Source organism: Gobio gobio (assembly GCF_949357685.1).
Source record: "Gobio gobio genome assembly, chromosome: 12".
Classification (NCBI taxonomy): Eukaryota; Metazoa; Chordata; class Actinopteri; order Cypriniformes; family Gobionidae; genus Gobio; species Gobio gobio.
The window spans coordinates 1,682,673-1,700,895 of NC_137105.1; the positions used below are offsets into that span (position 1 = coordinate 1,682,673).

The following is an 18,223-nucleotide window of genomic DNA, read 5'->3' on the forward strand; positions in this document are numbered from 1 at the left end:
GGCCCATAATCAAATGCAGATGTTTTATGTGACTGGTTTTGTCTATGTTGATCTTAAGTGTGTAATGTTGCTGTTCTTCTGTCTATCAGTGTCAGTGTTTCTGAACTCCTGAAACGCCTCCATTGTAGTCTTGAGTTTTCTTCCGGGAACCAACAGTCACAATATTCCTCATTTAATACATTGACTAAAGGGGCGGGGACTGGTTGAGTTAGTTAGTAGTGTGTTGAAACTGGTGGTTATGGTAAGGGGCGGGGACTGGTTGAGTTAGTTAGTAGTGTGTTGAAACTGGTGGTTATGGTAAGGGGTGGGGTCTGGTTGAGTTAGTTAGTAGTGTGTTGAAACTGGTGGTTATGGTAAGGGGCAGGGCTTGGGTGAGTTAGTTAGTAGTGTGTTGAAACTGGTGGTTATGGTAAGGGGCGGGGCCTGGTTGAGTTAGTTAGTAGTGTGTTGAAACTGGTGGTTATGGTAAGGGGCGGGTCTGGTTGAGTTAGTTAGTAGTGTGTTGAAACTGGTGGTTATGGTAAGGGGCGGGCCTGGTTGAGTTAGTTAGTAGTGTGTTGAAACTGGTGGTTATGGTAAGGGGCGGGTCTGGTTGAGTTAGTTAGTAGTGTGTTGAAACTGGTGGTTATGGTAAGGGGCGGGGCCTGGTTGAGTTAGTTAGTAGTGTGTTGAAACTGGTGGTTATGGTAAGGGGCGGGGCCTGGTTGAGTTAGTTAGTAGTGTGTTGAAACTGGTGGTTATGGTAAGGGGCGGGGCCTGGTTGAGTTAGTTAGTAGTGTGTTGAAACTGGTGGTTATGGTAAGGGGCGGGGTCTGGTTGAGTTAGTTAGTAGTGTGTTGAAACTGGTGGTTATGGTAAGGGGCGGGGCCTGGTTGAGTTAGTTAGTAGTGTGTTGAAACTGGTGGTTATGGTAAGGGGCAGGGTCTGGTTGAGTTAGTTAGTAATGTGTTGAAACTGGTGGTTATGGTAAGGGGCAGGGTCTGGTTGAGTTAGTTAGTAGTGTGTTGAAACTGGTGGTTATGGTAAGGGACGGGGTCTGGTTGAGTTAGTTAGTAGTGTGTTGAAACTGGTGGTTATGGTAAGGGGCGGGGACTGGTTGAGTTAGTTAGTAGTGTGTTGAAACTGGTGGTTATGGTAAGGGGTGGGGTCTGGTTGAGTTAGTTAGTAGTGTGTTGAAACTGGCGGTTATGGTAAGAGGCGGGGACTGGTTGAGTTAGTTAGTAGTGTGTTGAAACTGGTGGTTATGGTAAGGGGCGGGTCTGGTTGAGTTAGTTAGTAGTGTGTTGAAACTGGTGGTTATGGTAAGGGGCGGGCCTTGTTGAGTTAGTTAGTAGTGTGTTGAAACTGGTGGTTATGGTAAGGGGCGGGGTCTGGTTGAGTTAGTTAGTAGTGTGTTGAAACTGGTGGTTATGGTAAGGGGCGGGGCCTGGTTGAGTTAGTTAGTAGTGTGTTGAAACTGGTGGTTATGGTAAGGGGCGGGGACTGGTTGAGTTAGTCAGTAGTGTGTTGAAACTGGTGGTTATGGTAAGGGGCAGGGTCTGGTTGAGTTAGTTAGTAGTGTGTTGAAACTGGTGGTTATGGTAAGGGACGGGGTCTGGTTGAGTTAGTTAGTAGTGTGTTGAAACTGGTGGTTATGGTAAGGGGCGGGGACTGGTTGAGTTAGTTAGTAGTGTGTTGAAACTGGCGGTTATGGTGAGGGGTGGGGCCTGGTTGAGTTAGTTAGTAGTGTGTTGAAACTGGTGGTTATGGTAAGGGGCGGGGACTGGTTGAGTTAGTTAGTAGTGTGTTGAAACTGGTGGTTATGGTAAGGGGTGGGGCCTGGTTGAGTTAGTCAGTAGTGTGTTGAAACCAGGGCTTAAAAACGGAAAAAAATATCAATCGGTTCACTCCGAGCAGAATCGATATTATAGCGTTTCCGTTTTTGCGTTCCTCAATAAACATTACTGTTCCGAAAACGGTTTGATTTGAAAAAATACCGGTTAATAACGTTATTTTAATTTAGCCTATACAAATATGTATAAATAGACTTATTTTTCACTCAATAATAATAATATGCATGGTAATTAAACTTGAATATTTATTTCATAACATTTTTAAAACCACAACAGAAATACCTGCATTAATTACAAAGCATAAACAGCGGACCTGTTTTAATGGAGCGTTAGACAATCGAAAGTGGCCCTCTTATGCCGAGTTATTTTCAGAAGAGTGATAACATTCTTTGTACATAACTTTTTTTCAACACGACTTGTTTTAAAAATCGCATGAATAAAGAATAAATAAACTGGATAACCATTGCTCTTTTAATGCACCGTCAACTGGTAATTTCAAAGCAAACACTGCGCAACACGTCCTTGCATCACATAGGCTAATCAAATTCAGTCAGCTAATAAAGCTTGATCATTTAATGCAATATAACATACCATTTAATACGAAGCATCAGCCGTCTAAATAGAAAACATTGAGCTGTCCTGTATTTGCAATCTGAAAGACTATAGGAAAAATGTTTGATAGATGCTATAGCCTACTTGGATAGGCTTAAACGGAATCCATAAACTAGCCTAAATCAGACTATTTGAGCTTAAAGTCCGTTCTGCTTATTTAAACATACGAAAATAATGTCCTCCAATACCTGCGCTTTCATTGTAGACCTCAGCGGGGAAAGAAATGTACTTGAGGCATGAAAATGCGCGCTCACACTGACTTGCGTTACCGGTAGATGCGTTACCGGTAGATTCATAGATGATGGTGCGCAGGCATTTCACTCACGCTTGATCCGTCAACATCACATGCGGTACTACTCTATTCTTGATTGGTCACTGCCAAATTAAAATATTAAAAGAACGATAAAATAACGTTATTAACCGGTTAATGGCCATTTCAAATTAACGTTTCTGTTCAGAACGATTCAAATTGATTTTGATTTCGTTTTCGTTTTTGTTCCTCTTAAAATTTCGTTCGTTTCCGGTTTTCGTTTTCGTTCCTTGAACCAGTTCAGAGCCCTGGTTGAAACTGGTGGTTATGGTAAAGGACGGGGTCTGGTTGAGTTAGTTAGTAGTGTGTTGAAACTGGTGGTTATGGTAAGGGGCGGGGTCTGGTTGAGTTAGTTAGTAGTGTGTTGAAACTGGTGGTTATGGTTAGGGGCGGGGTCTGGTTGAGTTAGTTAGTAGTGTGTTGAAACTGGTGGTTATGGTAAGGGGCGGGGTCTGGTTGAGTTAGTTAGTAGTGTGTTGAAACTGGTGGTTATGGTAAGGGACGGGGTCTGGTTGAGTTAGTTAGTAGTGTGTTGAAACTGGTGGTTATGGTAAGGGGCGGGGTCTGGTTGAGTTAGTTAGTAGTGTGTTGAAACTGGTGGTTATGGTAAGGGGCGGGGCCTGGTTGAGTTAGTTAGTAGTGTGTTGAAACTGGTGGTTATGGTAAGGGACGGGGTCTGGTTGAGTTAGTTAGTAGTGTGTTGAAACTGGTGGTTATGGTAAGGGGTGGGGTCTGGTTGAGTTAGTTAGTAGTGTGTTGAAACTGGTGGTTATGGTAAGGGGCGGGTCTGGTTGAGTTAGTTAGTAGTGTGTTGAAACTGGTGGTTATGGTAAGGGGCGGGTCTGGTTGAGTTAGTTAGTAGTGTGTTGAAACTGGTGGTTATGGTAAGGGGCAGTAAATTTCCCAAACACACTGGAAGACTAATCACAACACACTGCTGCAGCCGACCAATCAGAGCTCAGTGTGCTTTTCAGAAGGAGGGGCTTCGTAGAGACAGGAAGTAAACAGAGCGTTACTGACAGACTGGGAAGAGAGGAGCCGCAACAATGGAGAATATGAGGAAATAATCAACACTCAAGCAGGAAAACCTGCTCTAGTAGAGCCAGAAACACATGATCTGGAAAGTGTAGATTCAAGGATTGTTCCTCTTTCTCAACAGCCTTTAGAAATCTGCGGCTCATAATGGAGACGGCAAACCTCTTTTCATATTTTCTGTCTCAAACACAATGGCACAGACGAGGAGGAGGCATTTCAATTTGCTCTGATTTCTCGACGTGCGGATTGAAAAAGCCAGAGACAAAAGAGCCCATCCACTCCAGGAGAGATCTGTTTTATTCCTGAATGATGATATGATAATGCTCCCGGAAGAGTAAAAGCATCATTTGCCATTTCTCAGAAATGATTCATCCTTCCAGCGAATCGACTGGCGGTGTTTATTATTGTCATGTGAATTTTTCAGTGTTCAGATGAATATTATTTGATGGGTTTTAATCCTCTAATGCTCGTGTTTATGTCACTCTGACACTCAAAAGCTTCCTCTCAGATGTTAAATTGATCTCCACAACATGTCATAATGTCCGCTTGTGTTTGAAGCTTTATCTGTCGATATAAAGTGATTGTGTTTTGCTCTTATCCAGACAATTGAAAAGGGATTTTAGAAGTCGGCTGTGAAATTAATAATTTAGTCTGTTTTCGATCTATTGTCAATGTACCACAGACAATCATTTTGTTCAAAAGTTTGAGGCCGGTGATATTTTTTAAAAGTTTTTGAATGTTAAGGTTTTTGAGTCTCTTCTGCTCATCAAGGCTGCAAAAATACAGTAAACAGTGAAATATTCCTCCAGTGTAGATCATCTGTTCTCTATGTGAATATACAGTAAAGTGTCATTTATTCCTGAATTTATCATCATTACTCCAGTCTTCAGTGTCACATGACCCTACACCGATCATTCTCATATGAGGATCTGATGATCAACACACATTTATGATTATTATCAGTGTTGAAAACAATCCTATTTTTGTGTAAACCGTGATACATTTGATTTTTCAGGATACTTTGATGAATAGAAAATCTCTTGAATGAATGATTCAATGACTCACTTATAAAAACTTGTTTCATTACTGGATGAATCAGTGTTTTTGAACGAATCTCTTGAGTGAATGATTTAATGACTCACTCATAAAGACTTTTTTCATTACTGGATGAATCAGTGTTTTTGAACGAATCTCTTGAGTGAATGATTCAATGACTCACTCATAAAGACTTCACTTGTTTCATTACTGGATGAATCAGTGTTTTTGAACGAATCTCTTGAGTGAATGATTCACTGACTCACTCTTAAAGACTTCACTTGTTTCATTACAGGATGAATCAGTGTTTTTGAATGAATCTCTTGAGTGAATGATTCAATGACTCACTCATAAAGACTTCACTTGTTTCATTACAGGATGAATCAGTGTTTTTGAACAAATCTCTTGAGTGAATGATTCAATGACTCACTCATAAAGACTTGTTTCATTACTGGATGAATCAGTGTTTTTGAACTAATCTCTTGAGTGAATGATTCAATGACTCACTCATAAAGACTTGTTTCATTTCTGGATGAATCAGTGTTTTTGAACAAATCTCTTGAGTGAATGATTCAATGACTCACTCATGTCTCTTGTCTCCATCTACTGGTGTAATGATGTAATGATACAATCTTTATTTAAACCGTTGTTTCTTTCTAAAGGTTATTTGCTCTATTCTGATCTCTACCGTAGACATCAGTGTTAATATCTGATCTATAAACTTTTATCCAGTACTTCTGTAATAATCTGAATGATTTTAAGACAGAAATAATGACACAGTGTGTCATGAGCCGTGAGACACAGCTTTCTTCTGAATAATTCTCATTTGTGCTTTCTAATGATAAAAGCATTGCCGTACATAGCAAAAAATGCTTTACTTACTTAATATTTTTGTCTTGTTTTCAGTCCAAATATCTAAAAAATCTTACATTAAGAAGCATTTACTAGACAAGCAAAAGTTTTTGTCTTGTTTTGGGGGAAAATAACTCAAAATTAAGGGAGTTTTTGCTTAAAATAAGCAAAATAATCTGCCAATGGGGTAAGCAAAATAATCTTAACCCTTAATCGGCCCTTGGGCTCCAGCTGACCCCACTGGACTTTTCCTCCATTTTTAAAAGTGTTCCTTCATCTCAGGGCCATGAGACTCTGTGACTTTTCCTAAATAATCTAAACATGCAAAAAAATTCTGGGCTTGATGTGGTTGTTCTAAAGGTGTGTAAAAAAAAAAGTACCGTTTAAGTCCCTCTGGGTCAGATTGACCCCACATTGCAAATGAATGGGAAAGTGTAAAAAATACATTTTTTATTTTGTATTTTTATTGAAATTGGCAAATAAAATCAACAAAACTGGCATAAATCTGAAAGATTTTCATACATAAATGAAGGACTAATACTAGAGCACAAATGCAACATGCAACAATCATGAGAAAGGGAGGGAAAAGGGCAAATAAAAGAAAGATGAAAGGCAGCTTAACTTCTGCATAACTTCCCTCTGGACCTCTAGTGGATAATGTGCTCATTGCACTCTCTCTCTCTCTCTCTCTCTCTCTCTCTCTCTCTCTCTCTCTCTCTCTCTCTCTCTCTCTCTCTCTCTCTCTCTCTCTCTCTCTTTCTCTTTAACTATAATTCCTAAAGTTTTTCCACAAACCTACAGATGGCGGTATTCTATCCCTAACACACAGAGCAATGTCCAAAAACTATTTATATTTATTTAAGATCATCATTCAAGTGATTTTTTCATAAAAAAAATATTTTTAATGAGCCAATTTATGACATAGTTAAGTATTTGTGCAGTAAATAGGTAAAAAAACTACCAAATACCCACAAAAACACAGCATAAATGTATAGTTGAGAAGTAAATTAAAAAAATTATATATAGTTTTCCATGTAAAAAAAATAATTTCCTTATGCAATCGCTCTGTAAAAGTTTGGGGTCTATCTGAGCCCGAGGGACTCAAACGTAAACCCTGAGGGACGATTAAGGGTTAAATCAAACAGAAAACAATATTATTTTGCTTACCCCATTGGCAGATTATTGTGCTTATTTTAAGCAAAAACTCCCTTAATTTTGAGTTATTTTCCCCCCAAAACAAGACAAAAACTTAAATGCTTCTTAATGTAAGTTTTTTTTAGATATTTGGACTGAAAACAAGACAAAAATACTAAGTAAGAAAAGCATTTTTTGCAGAGTATGGCGTTGAAATGATTGTCTGTGGTTATGTACAGATTCCTCTGATACTCTCCAGTGACACGTTTGCTTTGAGATGATTTGTGATTAGTGTGTTTAATCGAGTGTGTTAAAATCAATTCTTTCAGCATTTCATGAATCACTCGCGTTAACAAAGTTTTGAGGATGCGCTGATGCTCTGACAGAAATCGACCGTGTGTCTTCAGATTGTGTTGAAGACTCGAGAGCCGCTCGTTCTAAAGTCTCACAGCTCCAGCTGCTCAAACGGCTTCTCCTTTATAATGGGAATCATTTATTGAGCTTTCCATTAGTGCATTCCTTCCGTTTACATGCACAAATAATACATGTGAGATTGTAAGTGATTTCTGGATGATGAAAGTTGCAGTGTTTGTGAAGCTCTGAATGCATTGGTGTGTTTCCGCGAACCCTTCACATGTCTGATCGTGATCGGGTCAGACTTTATAACTCACGCATTCACTGTTTAAACTTGAACTTCAGCAGTAGATTCTGTTCAGTCTGATCTGATAAGCTGAACACTGTTATATATATATACACTCTAAAAAATGCTGGGTTAAAAATAACCCAAGTTGGGTTGAAAATGGACTAACCCAGCAATTGGGTTGTTTTAACCCAGCGGTTGGGTTAAATGTTTGCTTAAAAAAACCAATTGCTGGGTTAAAACAACCCAATCGCTGGGTTAAAGCAACCCATTCACTAAGTTACAACAACCCAATCGCTGGATTAAAACAACCCAATCGCTGGGTTAAAACAACCCAATCGCTGGGTTAAAACAACCCAATCGCTGGGCTAAAACTACCCAATCACTGGATTAAAACAACCCAATTGCTGGATTAAAACAACCCAATTGTTGTGTTAAAACAACCCAATTGCTGGGTTAAAACAACCCAACCACTGGGTTAAAACAACCCAACCACTGGGTTAAAACAACCCAACCACTGGGTTAAAACAACCCAATTGCTGGATTAGTCCATTTTCAACCCAACTTTGGTTATTTTTAACCCAGCATTTTTTAGAGTGTATATATAATATAACATTTATATTTAAAGACTTAGTTTTTTGTTATATTTACTACTTTTAACAATAAATCCTGGGGGGAAAATGGCCTTTTAGGAACATATTTGTTTTTTAATTTAGATTTAAATTTAACTCAATTATTTACACTTATATTAAACATTTATATTAAAATACTCCAGTTTAAATATATAAAAATATGTTTATATGTATGTCAACATATTTTATACAGTGTATATATATATATATATGGCCTTTTATGAATATATATTTTTGTATTAAGATTTAAATTGAATTAATTAAATGATTTTTTTTATTATTTATATTGGAAATTTACTGTTATATCCAAAAACTTAAGTTTAAATGTGTTTATATATATTGTATTCAGATTTAGATTTGTATTAAACATTTACATTAAAAGACTTTTTGTTATATTTACTTATTTTAAATGAATGTAACAATAAATCCAGGGGGGAAGTGGCCTTTTAGGAACTTTTTTTTTTATTTAATATAATATATTTAATAAATGTGTGTATAACTATATATATATATATATATATACACACACACACATTTAAATCTAAGTGTGTATATAAATCTAAATACAAAAATATTCGTTAACACACATTATATATATGTAGCATTTTATGAATATATATTTTTGTATTTGTATTTAAATTGAATTAATTAGATTTAATTATTTAGATTTATATAAAATAATTTCTCTTATATTAAAAGACTTAGGTTTAAAAGTTTATGTATGTGGCATTTTATAATTATTTAGATTTAAATTATATATACATTTAATAAATTCAACTACATTAAATTGCTATATTAAATTGAATAGTAAATTAGACAAAACATTTTTTTGTAATTGCATATCTCCGCGTTCTCAAAGCCGTTTCATGAAGAGTGTGTGATGAACACAGATCCTCTCACACACTCTGTGTTGTTGTTCTTCTCATCCTCTCGCTCTGCTTTCGTTTACCGTCATCATTTCATCAGTTTGTGAGAGACATTAAAGCAGAAGCCAACATTTCATGACGTTACATCACATCCTCGTGTTGACGGTGATTAATTCATGTTCCTCTGGAGATCGCCGGTCAGTTATTAGCGGGAAACAATCGCAGCGGGGTAATTTGAGCCGGAGGGAGTTCGATTCGCGCCGGTGAAAGTGTTTTTGATCGTGTGTCACGTGTCTGCTTTAGTTTCACATGCGCTCGTGATCACAGAGCCGTTCGTCATGTTTCAGCTCACCGACGCTTAGAGCTTAACTACATGTTGTGACGCCTCCTTCACACACACATGAGCTTTAACGCCATCCCATTCTCCATCCGTCGGGTTTAATATGGAGTCGCTCTAACAGCTTCAGCTCTTCTGGGAAGGCTTTCCTCAAGGTTTAGGAGTGTGTTTATGGGGATTCTTCATTTGTGATGTTGGACAAGAAGGCCTGGCTCTCAGTCTCCGCTCTAATTCATCCCAAAGCTGTTCTATCGGGTTGAGGTCAGGACTCAAGTTCCTCCACACCAAACTCGCTTATCCATGTCTTACTGGACCGACGCTTTGAGCACTGGTCAGTCATGCTGGGACAGGAAGGGTCCCCAAACTGGTCCCACAAAGTTGGGAGCATGAAATTGTCCAAAATGTCTTGGTGAAGCATTAAGAGTTCCTTTCACTGGAACTAACCCCGAAAAACAACCCCACCCCATACTCCCCCCTCCACCAAACTTTACACTTGGCACAATGCAGTCAGGCAAGTCCCGTTCCCCTGGCAACCGCCAAACCCAGACTCGACCATGGGATTGTCAGACGGAGAAGCGTGATTGGTCACTCAGAGAACACGTCTCCACTGCTCTAGAGTCCAGTGGCGGCGCGCTTTACCCCACTGCATCCCACGCTTTGGTGATGTAAGCCTTGGATGAGCTGCTCGGCCATGGAAACCCATTCCATGAAGCTCTACACACTGTTCTTGAGCTCATCTGAAGGCCACAGAAGTTTGGAGGTCTGGAGCTCTTTACTCTGCAGAAAGTTGGCCACTTCTGTGACCCTCAGCATGGGCTGACCCCGCTCTGTGACCCTCAGCGTGAGCTGACCCCGCTCTGTGACCCTCAGCATGAGCTGACCCCGCTCTGTGTCCCTCAGCATGTGCTGACCCCGCTCTGTGACCCTCAGCATGAGCTGACCCCGCTCTGTGACCCTCAGCATGTGCTGACCCCGCTCTGTGACCCTCAGCATGTTCCCTCCCCCTGCTCTGTGACCCTCAGCATGAGCTGACCCCGCTCTGTGACCCTCAGCATGAGCTGACCCCGCTCTGTGACCCTCAGCATGAGCTGACCCCGCTCTGTGACCCTCAGCATGTTCCCTCCCCCTGCTCTGTGACCCTCAGCATGAGCTGACCCCGCTCTGTGACCCTCAGCATGAGCTGACCCCGCTCTGTGACCCTCAGCATGCGCTGACCCCGCTCTGTGACCCTCAGCATGAGCTGACCCCGCTCTGTTACCCTCAGCATGAGCTGACCCCGCTCTGTGACCCTCAGCATGAGCTGACCCCGCTCTGTGACCCTCAGCATGCGCTGACCCCGCTCTGTGACCCTCAGCATGTGCTGACCCCGCTCTGTGACCCTCAGCATGCGCTGACCCCGCTCTGTGACCCTCAGCATGTGCTGACCCCGCTCTGTGACCCTCAGCATGTGCTGACCCCGCTCTGTGACCCTCAGCATGCGCTGACCCCGCTCTGTGACCCTCAGCATGCGCTGACCCCGCTCTGTGACCCTCAGCATGCGCTGACCCCGCTCTGTGACCCTCAGCATGTGCCGACCCCGCTCTGTGACCCTCAGCATGTGCCGACCCCGCTCTGTGACCCTCAGCATGAGCTGACCCCGCTCTGTGACCCTCAGCATGTGCTGACCCCGCTCTGTGACCCTCAGCATGTGCTGACCCCGCTCTGTGACCCTCAGCATGTGCTGACCCCGCTCTGTGACCCTCAGCATGAGCTGACCCCGCTCTGTGACCCTCAGCATGTGCTGACCCCAATCTGTTGTTCCCAATCGCTTCCACTTTGTTATAATCCCACTAATAGTTGAGCGTGGAATATTTAGTGTAATATTTGGCCTTATTGCACAGGCTCCACCGATCACGGCCCCACGCTTGAGTTCTCTGAGCTCCTGAGAGCGGCCCATTCTCTCACTGTGTGTAGAAGTGAACACACACACACACACACGCTCCTGAGAGCGGCCCATTCTCTCACTAATGTGTGTAGAAGCGAACACACACACACACACACACGCTCCTGAGAGCGGCCCATTCTCTCACTAATGTGTGTAGAAGCGAACACACACACACACACACACACTCCTGAGAGCGGCCCATTCTCTCACTAATGTGTGTAGAAGCGAACACACACACACACACACACTCCTGAGAGCGGCCCATTCTCTCTCTAATGTGTGTAGAAGCGAACACACACACACACACACTCCTGAGAGCGGCCCATTCTCCCTCTAATGTGTGTAGAAGCGAACACACACACACACACACTCCTGAGAGCGGCCCATTCTCTCTCTAATGTGTGTAGAAGCGAACACACACACACACACACTCCTGAGAGCGGCCCATTCTCTCTCTAATGTGTGTAGAAGCGAACACACACACACACACACTCCTGAGAGCGGCCCATTCTCTCACTAACGTGTGTAGAAGCGTCTGCAGGCCTAGAGCTGGAGGTACACACCTGTGGCCATGAAGGGTTGAACACCTGAGCTCAGGTCCAGCTCTTCTGTTTGTGAGAGCAGAGCTCCTGCAGAGAGAACAGCAGCGGCCCTGAGACCGAACCCTGGGGAACGCCACTCACTGCAGGAGCCGCTGAGGAGAAGTCAAGCTCAAGCTCTGCTCTTATTAAAGAACAATAACACAGATTTAGCTTTTCAAAGGTTTTGCTTTTGTTTTCTGCAGCTGAAGTGAATCCAGTAATGATACATGTGGAATATATAAAGATGATTATGATTATGATCATGTTTGTATTCATTTAAGCTCAATGTGTTTGTTCTGCTGCTGATCTGATGTTTCTCTTCACAGTTCCAGACAATCCTCATCTGAGTAAGTGTTAATTATTCTTCTTTCCTATCTATCTATCTATCTATCTATCTATCTATCTATCTATCTATCTATCTATCTATCTATCTATCTATCTATCTATCTATCTATCTATCTATCTATCTATCTTATATCTATCTATCTTATATCTATCTATCTTATATCTTTCGTTCTAACTATTGTTCTTTCTAATGTTCTATCTATAGTTATTGTTCTATCTATCTATCTATCTATCTATCTATCTATCTATCTATCTATCTATCTATCTATCTATCTATCTATCTATCTATCTATCTATCTATCTATCTATCTATCTATCTATCTATCTATCTATCTATCGTTCTATCGTTCTATTGTTCTATCGTTCTATCGTTCTATCTATCTATCGTTCTAACTAATGTTCTTTCAAATGTTCTATCTATAGTTATTGTTCTATCTATCATTCTATATCTATCTATCTATCTATCTATCTATCTATCTATCTATCTATCTATCTATCTATCTATCGTTCTATCGTTCTATCGTTCTATCGTTCTATCTATCTATCTATCTATCTATCTATCTATCTATCTATCTATCTATCTATCTATCTATCTATCTATCTATCTATCTATCTATCTATCTATCTATCTATCTATCTATCTATCTATCTATCGTTCTATCTATCGTTCTATCTATCTATCTATCGTTCTATCGTTCTATCTATCTATCGTTCTATCATTCTATCTATCTATCGTTCTATCTATCTATCTATCTATCTATCTATCTATCTATCTATCTATCTATCTATCTATCTATCTATCTATCTATCTATCTATCTATCTATCGTTCTATCGTTCTATCGTTCTATCGTTCTATCGTTCTATCTATCTATCGTTCTATCGTTCTAACTAATGTTCTTTCTAATGTTCTATCTATAGTTATCGTTCTATATATCGTTCTATCTATAGTTATTGTTCAATCTATCGTTCTGTCGTTCTATCTATCAGTCTGTCTTTGTTTGTCTGGTTAGTGTTAGTCCCCTGATTGTTTTCATGACTTCTAGAGCAGATAGAATCCCAGACGCATGATTTCCATCTTTCTCTGCCGAGTCTGTTCTTCCCTCTCTTCCTCTCTGATCTCCTGCATTAGTTTGGTCATCAGGGGTAAAACCTCGGTTTAAATCCCCCGTTGTGAAGCGAGTGCAGGAGTCGAGAGGCGAGGGACCGTAAGCCCACTTACTCCAAAAACACTTTAGATGCTCCCCATCCGAAGGTCACAGCGCTCCCGCTAGATTTTAATAAAACCAATGAATATTTATTCACAAACAGCTCCTGCTGAATGCCAATGACTTCCACTCGTCCCGCGGATGAGTGTGGGATATGAAGAGTTTAATCAATCAGATTCCACGAGGGTTTGTTGTTGTTGTTGTTGTTGTTGTCCCTGATGGGTAAGGCCAGATCTCCTGACCCTGCTCTTCTGTCTTCTCCAGGAGAGTTTCATTGCAGCTTTGAGGAGGAGCCCATGTGCATGTTCACCCAGGACAAGAACGACGACTTTGATTGGACGAGACACAGCGCCGCCACCCGCGACACTAAATACACCCCGAACACGGGCCCCAGCGGAGATCGGGCCGGCTCAAAGCAGGGTAGGTGACCGTCCCACCGAAGGTCCGAAGGCACTTATTGACACAATTAGCGTTCCTACTATTATTATTATTATTATTATTATTATTATGAAATTTGGCGCACAGATAGAGGATTGTCCCAACTGTCACTATAGCAAATTTTGAGTCTCTAACTCAATCCCTCTAGCGCCACCACCTGTCCAAAGTTTCGCTCATGTTTATGCTAATAACTTTTGAACCATGAGAGATAGAGACATGACGTCATTTTCCGTCATGAAAATTTTCCTGCCATTTGGAATTTTCTGAAAAACCTACTTTTGCGAACTCGTCCTAGGCCTTTGCTCTAATTTTCACAAAAATTGAAACTTGGCACATGTCATCAAAGCATGTCCTGAGGCGCCACCTACTGGTCCTGAGATACGAAAAATGGCTATTTTTGCTTATAACTTCTGAACCGTTTGTCCAAATCATAAAGGTGGTCTCCTTAGATTCAGGACGGCATGTCGAGTCGTCTGACATCCAATTTTACCATATCGGCCATTTTGTCTGTCGGCCATTTTGAATTATGTGCTAAAATGCTCGATTTTCTGAACACATGAACGGATTGTTATGAAACTCGGTATGGGTCATCAGCTCGATGTCCTGAAGGAGCCTGAGAAGTTTCGAAACAGCGCCACCTAGTGGAGATTTTTTTTTCTCAAACGCATATAACTTTGGGTGGGGTTGACTTATTTTCATGGGACTAACTTTTTTTGTCTCCTTAATTCTTGCAGAGTCCAACGATACTAGACTTGCCAGGTTTTGGTGTATGGTTTGTGCAGCGCGGTAATTTAGCGCTTAAAAAACGTTAGCTGATATCTTCGAAACCGCTAGTCCGATCGAGGCGAAACCAGCGCCAGAAAATTGGAAACATAGGACAATATCTACATGATAAAGCCCACATGTCAAAATATTGATAGTAAGGGGTAATAAAATCCAATCAAAGTCAGGTGTTAGTAATTTTTTACATGTTTTTTCATATTAATGTCTATAACTCCAAAACGAAATGAGATATTTCCACCAAAATTGACACACACATGTACGGGCTCACTCCGATGACACATAAAAATTTTTTTGAATTGTGTCTCTTGGTGGCGCTATAATAGAACAAAACATGACATTGGCACTATACAACTCAATGTTTTAATGTGGTTTCAACGTTTTTGCTTCAAATGTCTTCACTCATTTTTTCAGTTGGTCTGCTGCTATCTTCCTTGTTTGCTTCTGTTGCGCTTGGCCCCGTTAATGGCTGCTTGCAGCTATATTTATTATTATTATAAAATTTGGCGCACAGATAGAGGATTGTCCCAACTGTCACTATAGCAAATTTTGAGTCTCTAACTCAATCCCTCTAGCGCCACCACCTGTCCAAAGTTTCACTCATGTTTATGCTAATAACTTTTGAACCATGAGAGATAGAGACATGACGTCATTTTCCGTCATGAAAATTTTCCTGCCATTTGGAATTTTCTGAAAAACCTACTTTTGCGAACTCATCCTAGGCCTTTGCTCCAATTTTCACAAAAATTGAAACTTGGTACATGTCATCAAAAGCATGTTCTGAGGCGACATGCAGCGTTTCGGCGCAGCGCCACCTACTGGTCCGGAGATACGAAAAATGGCTATTTTTGCTTATAACTTCTGAACCGTTTGTCCAAATCATAAAGGTGGTCTCCTTAGATTCAGGACGGCATGTCGAGTCGTCTGACATTTAATTTTACCATATCGGCCATTTTGTCTGTCGACCATTTTGAATTATGTGCTAAAATGCTGTATTTTATGAACACATGAACGGATTGTTATGAAACTCGGTTTGGGTCATCAGCTCGATGTCCTGAAGGAGCCTGAGAAGTTTCGAAACAGCGCCACATAGTGGATAATTTCTTTTTTCAAACGCGTATAACTTTGGGCGAGCTTGACTTATTTTCATGGGAGTAACTTTTCGTCTCCTGAATCCTTGCCGAGTCCAACGATACCAGACTTGCCAGGTTTCGGCGTATGGTTTGTGCAGTGTTGTAATTCAGCACTTATAAAATGTTAGCTGATATCTTCAAAACCGCTAGTCCAATCGAGACGAAACCAGCGTCAGAAGTTCAGAAACATAGGTCGATAGCTAAACGCTAAAACCCAAATGTCAAAATATTTATAGTAAGGGGCAGTAAAATCCAATCAAAGTCAGGTGTCAGTCATTTGTTACATGTTTTTTCATATAAATGTCTGTAACTCCAAAACAAAATGAGATATTTTCACCAAAATTGACATGTATAGGCTCACTCCGATGATACACAAAAATGTTTTAATGTTGTGCCTCTTGGTGACGCTATAATAGAACAAAACATGAAATTTCCATAGACTACAATGCTTTTTTCAGCCTTTTTGCCTAAAATTATCTAAAATGTGTTTAATCGCTCATTGCTGCCGTTTACTTGACACTCCCCGCCATTTTGGCATGTCTTGTCTTCTTCTTTGCGCTTGGCCCAGGTATTGCTGCTTGCAGCTATATTTATTGTTTAGTTTATTATAATATTACTAATATTACTATTTCATTTATATGTAGTAGTTTATTTATAGATTTCATTTTTTTTGTATTTATTAATTAATTAAGTTATATATCATTGCTGTCGGGCGGAAACCTTGTATCTCCATAGTAATTTTATTTAATAAATCTTTATCATCAATGTGGGTTTCACAAATATTCAACCAATGAAAAGTATTAAAAAGAGCTTGTGACTAAAGCTAGTAACTCCATTGGCTCCTCAAACTGTCAGTCAAACCTCATAACTCCGCCCCCTCTATCTCAGTTTGGAGCATCTCTGCTTGTTTGCAATGCAATGGTAAATTAAGAACCGTTTGTTGGAATAAGTACAGCGTTTTCTTTACTCAAGAAACACAACGGCTGATGTTTTATGTATTTGAGGAGGAGAAGAGTGTCTTAGTCTAGCATTTGTCATCAGATCACAGTCGAAAAATAAGCACTTCATCTTTAATAACATGAGACTTTGGTCAAATGAGAGAAAAAACAATGTACCCACATTAAACTTTATAACTTGTGTATGTTCATGAAAATGTCATTCGAAACACGTATGTCCGACGCTCGCTGGTCAAAAACTAATTTGGTTTGAGCTTGATTTTGGTAAAATATTAATAATATAAAGACACATGCGATTGTCTGACCATATATACAATCACAAATCAATTTCGTGAAAAATAGCTGTTTTGTTTTTAATCAATGAAAAGTGACTAAAGCTAGGAGCTCCATTGGCTCCTCAAACTGTCAGTCAAACCTCATAACTCCGCCCCCTCTATCTCAGTTTGGAGCATCTCTGCTTGTTTGCAATGCAATGGTAAATGAAGAACCGTTTGTTTGAATAAGTACAGCGTTTTCTTTACTCAAGAAACATAACGGCTGATGATTTATGTATTTGAGGAGGAGAAGAGTGTCTTAGTCTAGCATCTGTTGTCGAATCAGTCGAAAAATAAGCACTTCAACTTTAATAACATGAGACTTTGATGACAAGAAAAAACAGATGCAGCTGTTCTGATGGCGGGTGAAGTTCACAGTGTCCATTTCTTGAAAAGTCGCAGTTCTGACTCTTCATAATGAGGCTTGTGTTAAATCCGTGTGTTAACACATTCTTGTGTCCGTGTGATTGGCAGGTTTCTACATGTACATCGAGACCTCCAGACCTCGTAAAGAGGGCGACACGGCTCGTCTATTAAGCCCCATGTTTAACGTCGCCCCCAAGAATCCCTACAGCATCACCAGCCCACCGACCTACTGCTTCAGCTTCTACTATCACATGTACGGCAAACACATCGGTAAGTGTGTTCACGCGTGTTCCTGTGGCAGATGTGCTAAAACACGGGACAGTAAAGCACTGGCGTGATGTCAGGAACACTCTCTGGCTTCATCACTTTATCTGACGGGTTCTGACGGGTTCTTGCACACACACTCCAGCGTTAACGTTCCTGCACACACACTCCAGCATTAGCGTGACGGCTCGGGTTGACATGTTAGCAGGTCACGTCAAACACACGCTTCATTACTGTGGCTGTGCTGACACGTGTTCCTCTCAGATCAAACTCTTGGTGTCGGGGCATGTTGTCACACGTGTTCAAATCCGCCTTCATTATATCTAGATTACGCTTGAAGGGTTATTATAGTTCACTAAAACCAAAACCTTATTTTTAAAACTTTATTTATTTCCGCTTGTTGCCACGGTAAGATCATTTTCTTTAGTTTAACTGGATGTACTGAAATAACAACTTGCCCCGGTCTGCTCTATTTATTTATTTTTTTGTATAGTTTAAATTAGGGCTGTCAAAAGATTAATCGCGATTAATCGCATCCAAAATAAAAGTTTGTGTTTACATAATATATGTGTGTGTACTCTGTTAATTATTATTTATATATAAATACACACACAAGCATGTATATATTTAA

General features: G+C 40.4%; 1 protein-coding gene across 1 annotated transcript in view; it reads left to right on the forward strand.

Moving 5' to 3' along the window:
• Positions 1–18,223, forward strand: part of LOC307135627 (MAM domain-containing glycosylphosphatidylinositol anchor protein 2) — a gene marked incomplete at both ends in the record, with an annotated part of 254,854 nt that overhangs the window by 232,544 nt on the left and 4,087 nt on the right. The window contains 3 exons of the mRNA XM_079832200.1: positions 12,117–12,137; positions 13,606–13,761; positions 17,437–17,598. Of these exons, the coding sequence (XP_079688326.1) occupies positions 12,117–12,137; positions 13,606–13,761; positions 17,437–17,598 (339 nt within the window). The remainder of the gene's footprint in view (positions 1–12,116; positions 12,138–13,605; positions 13,762–17,436; positions 17,599–18,223) is intronic.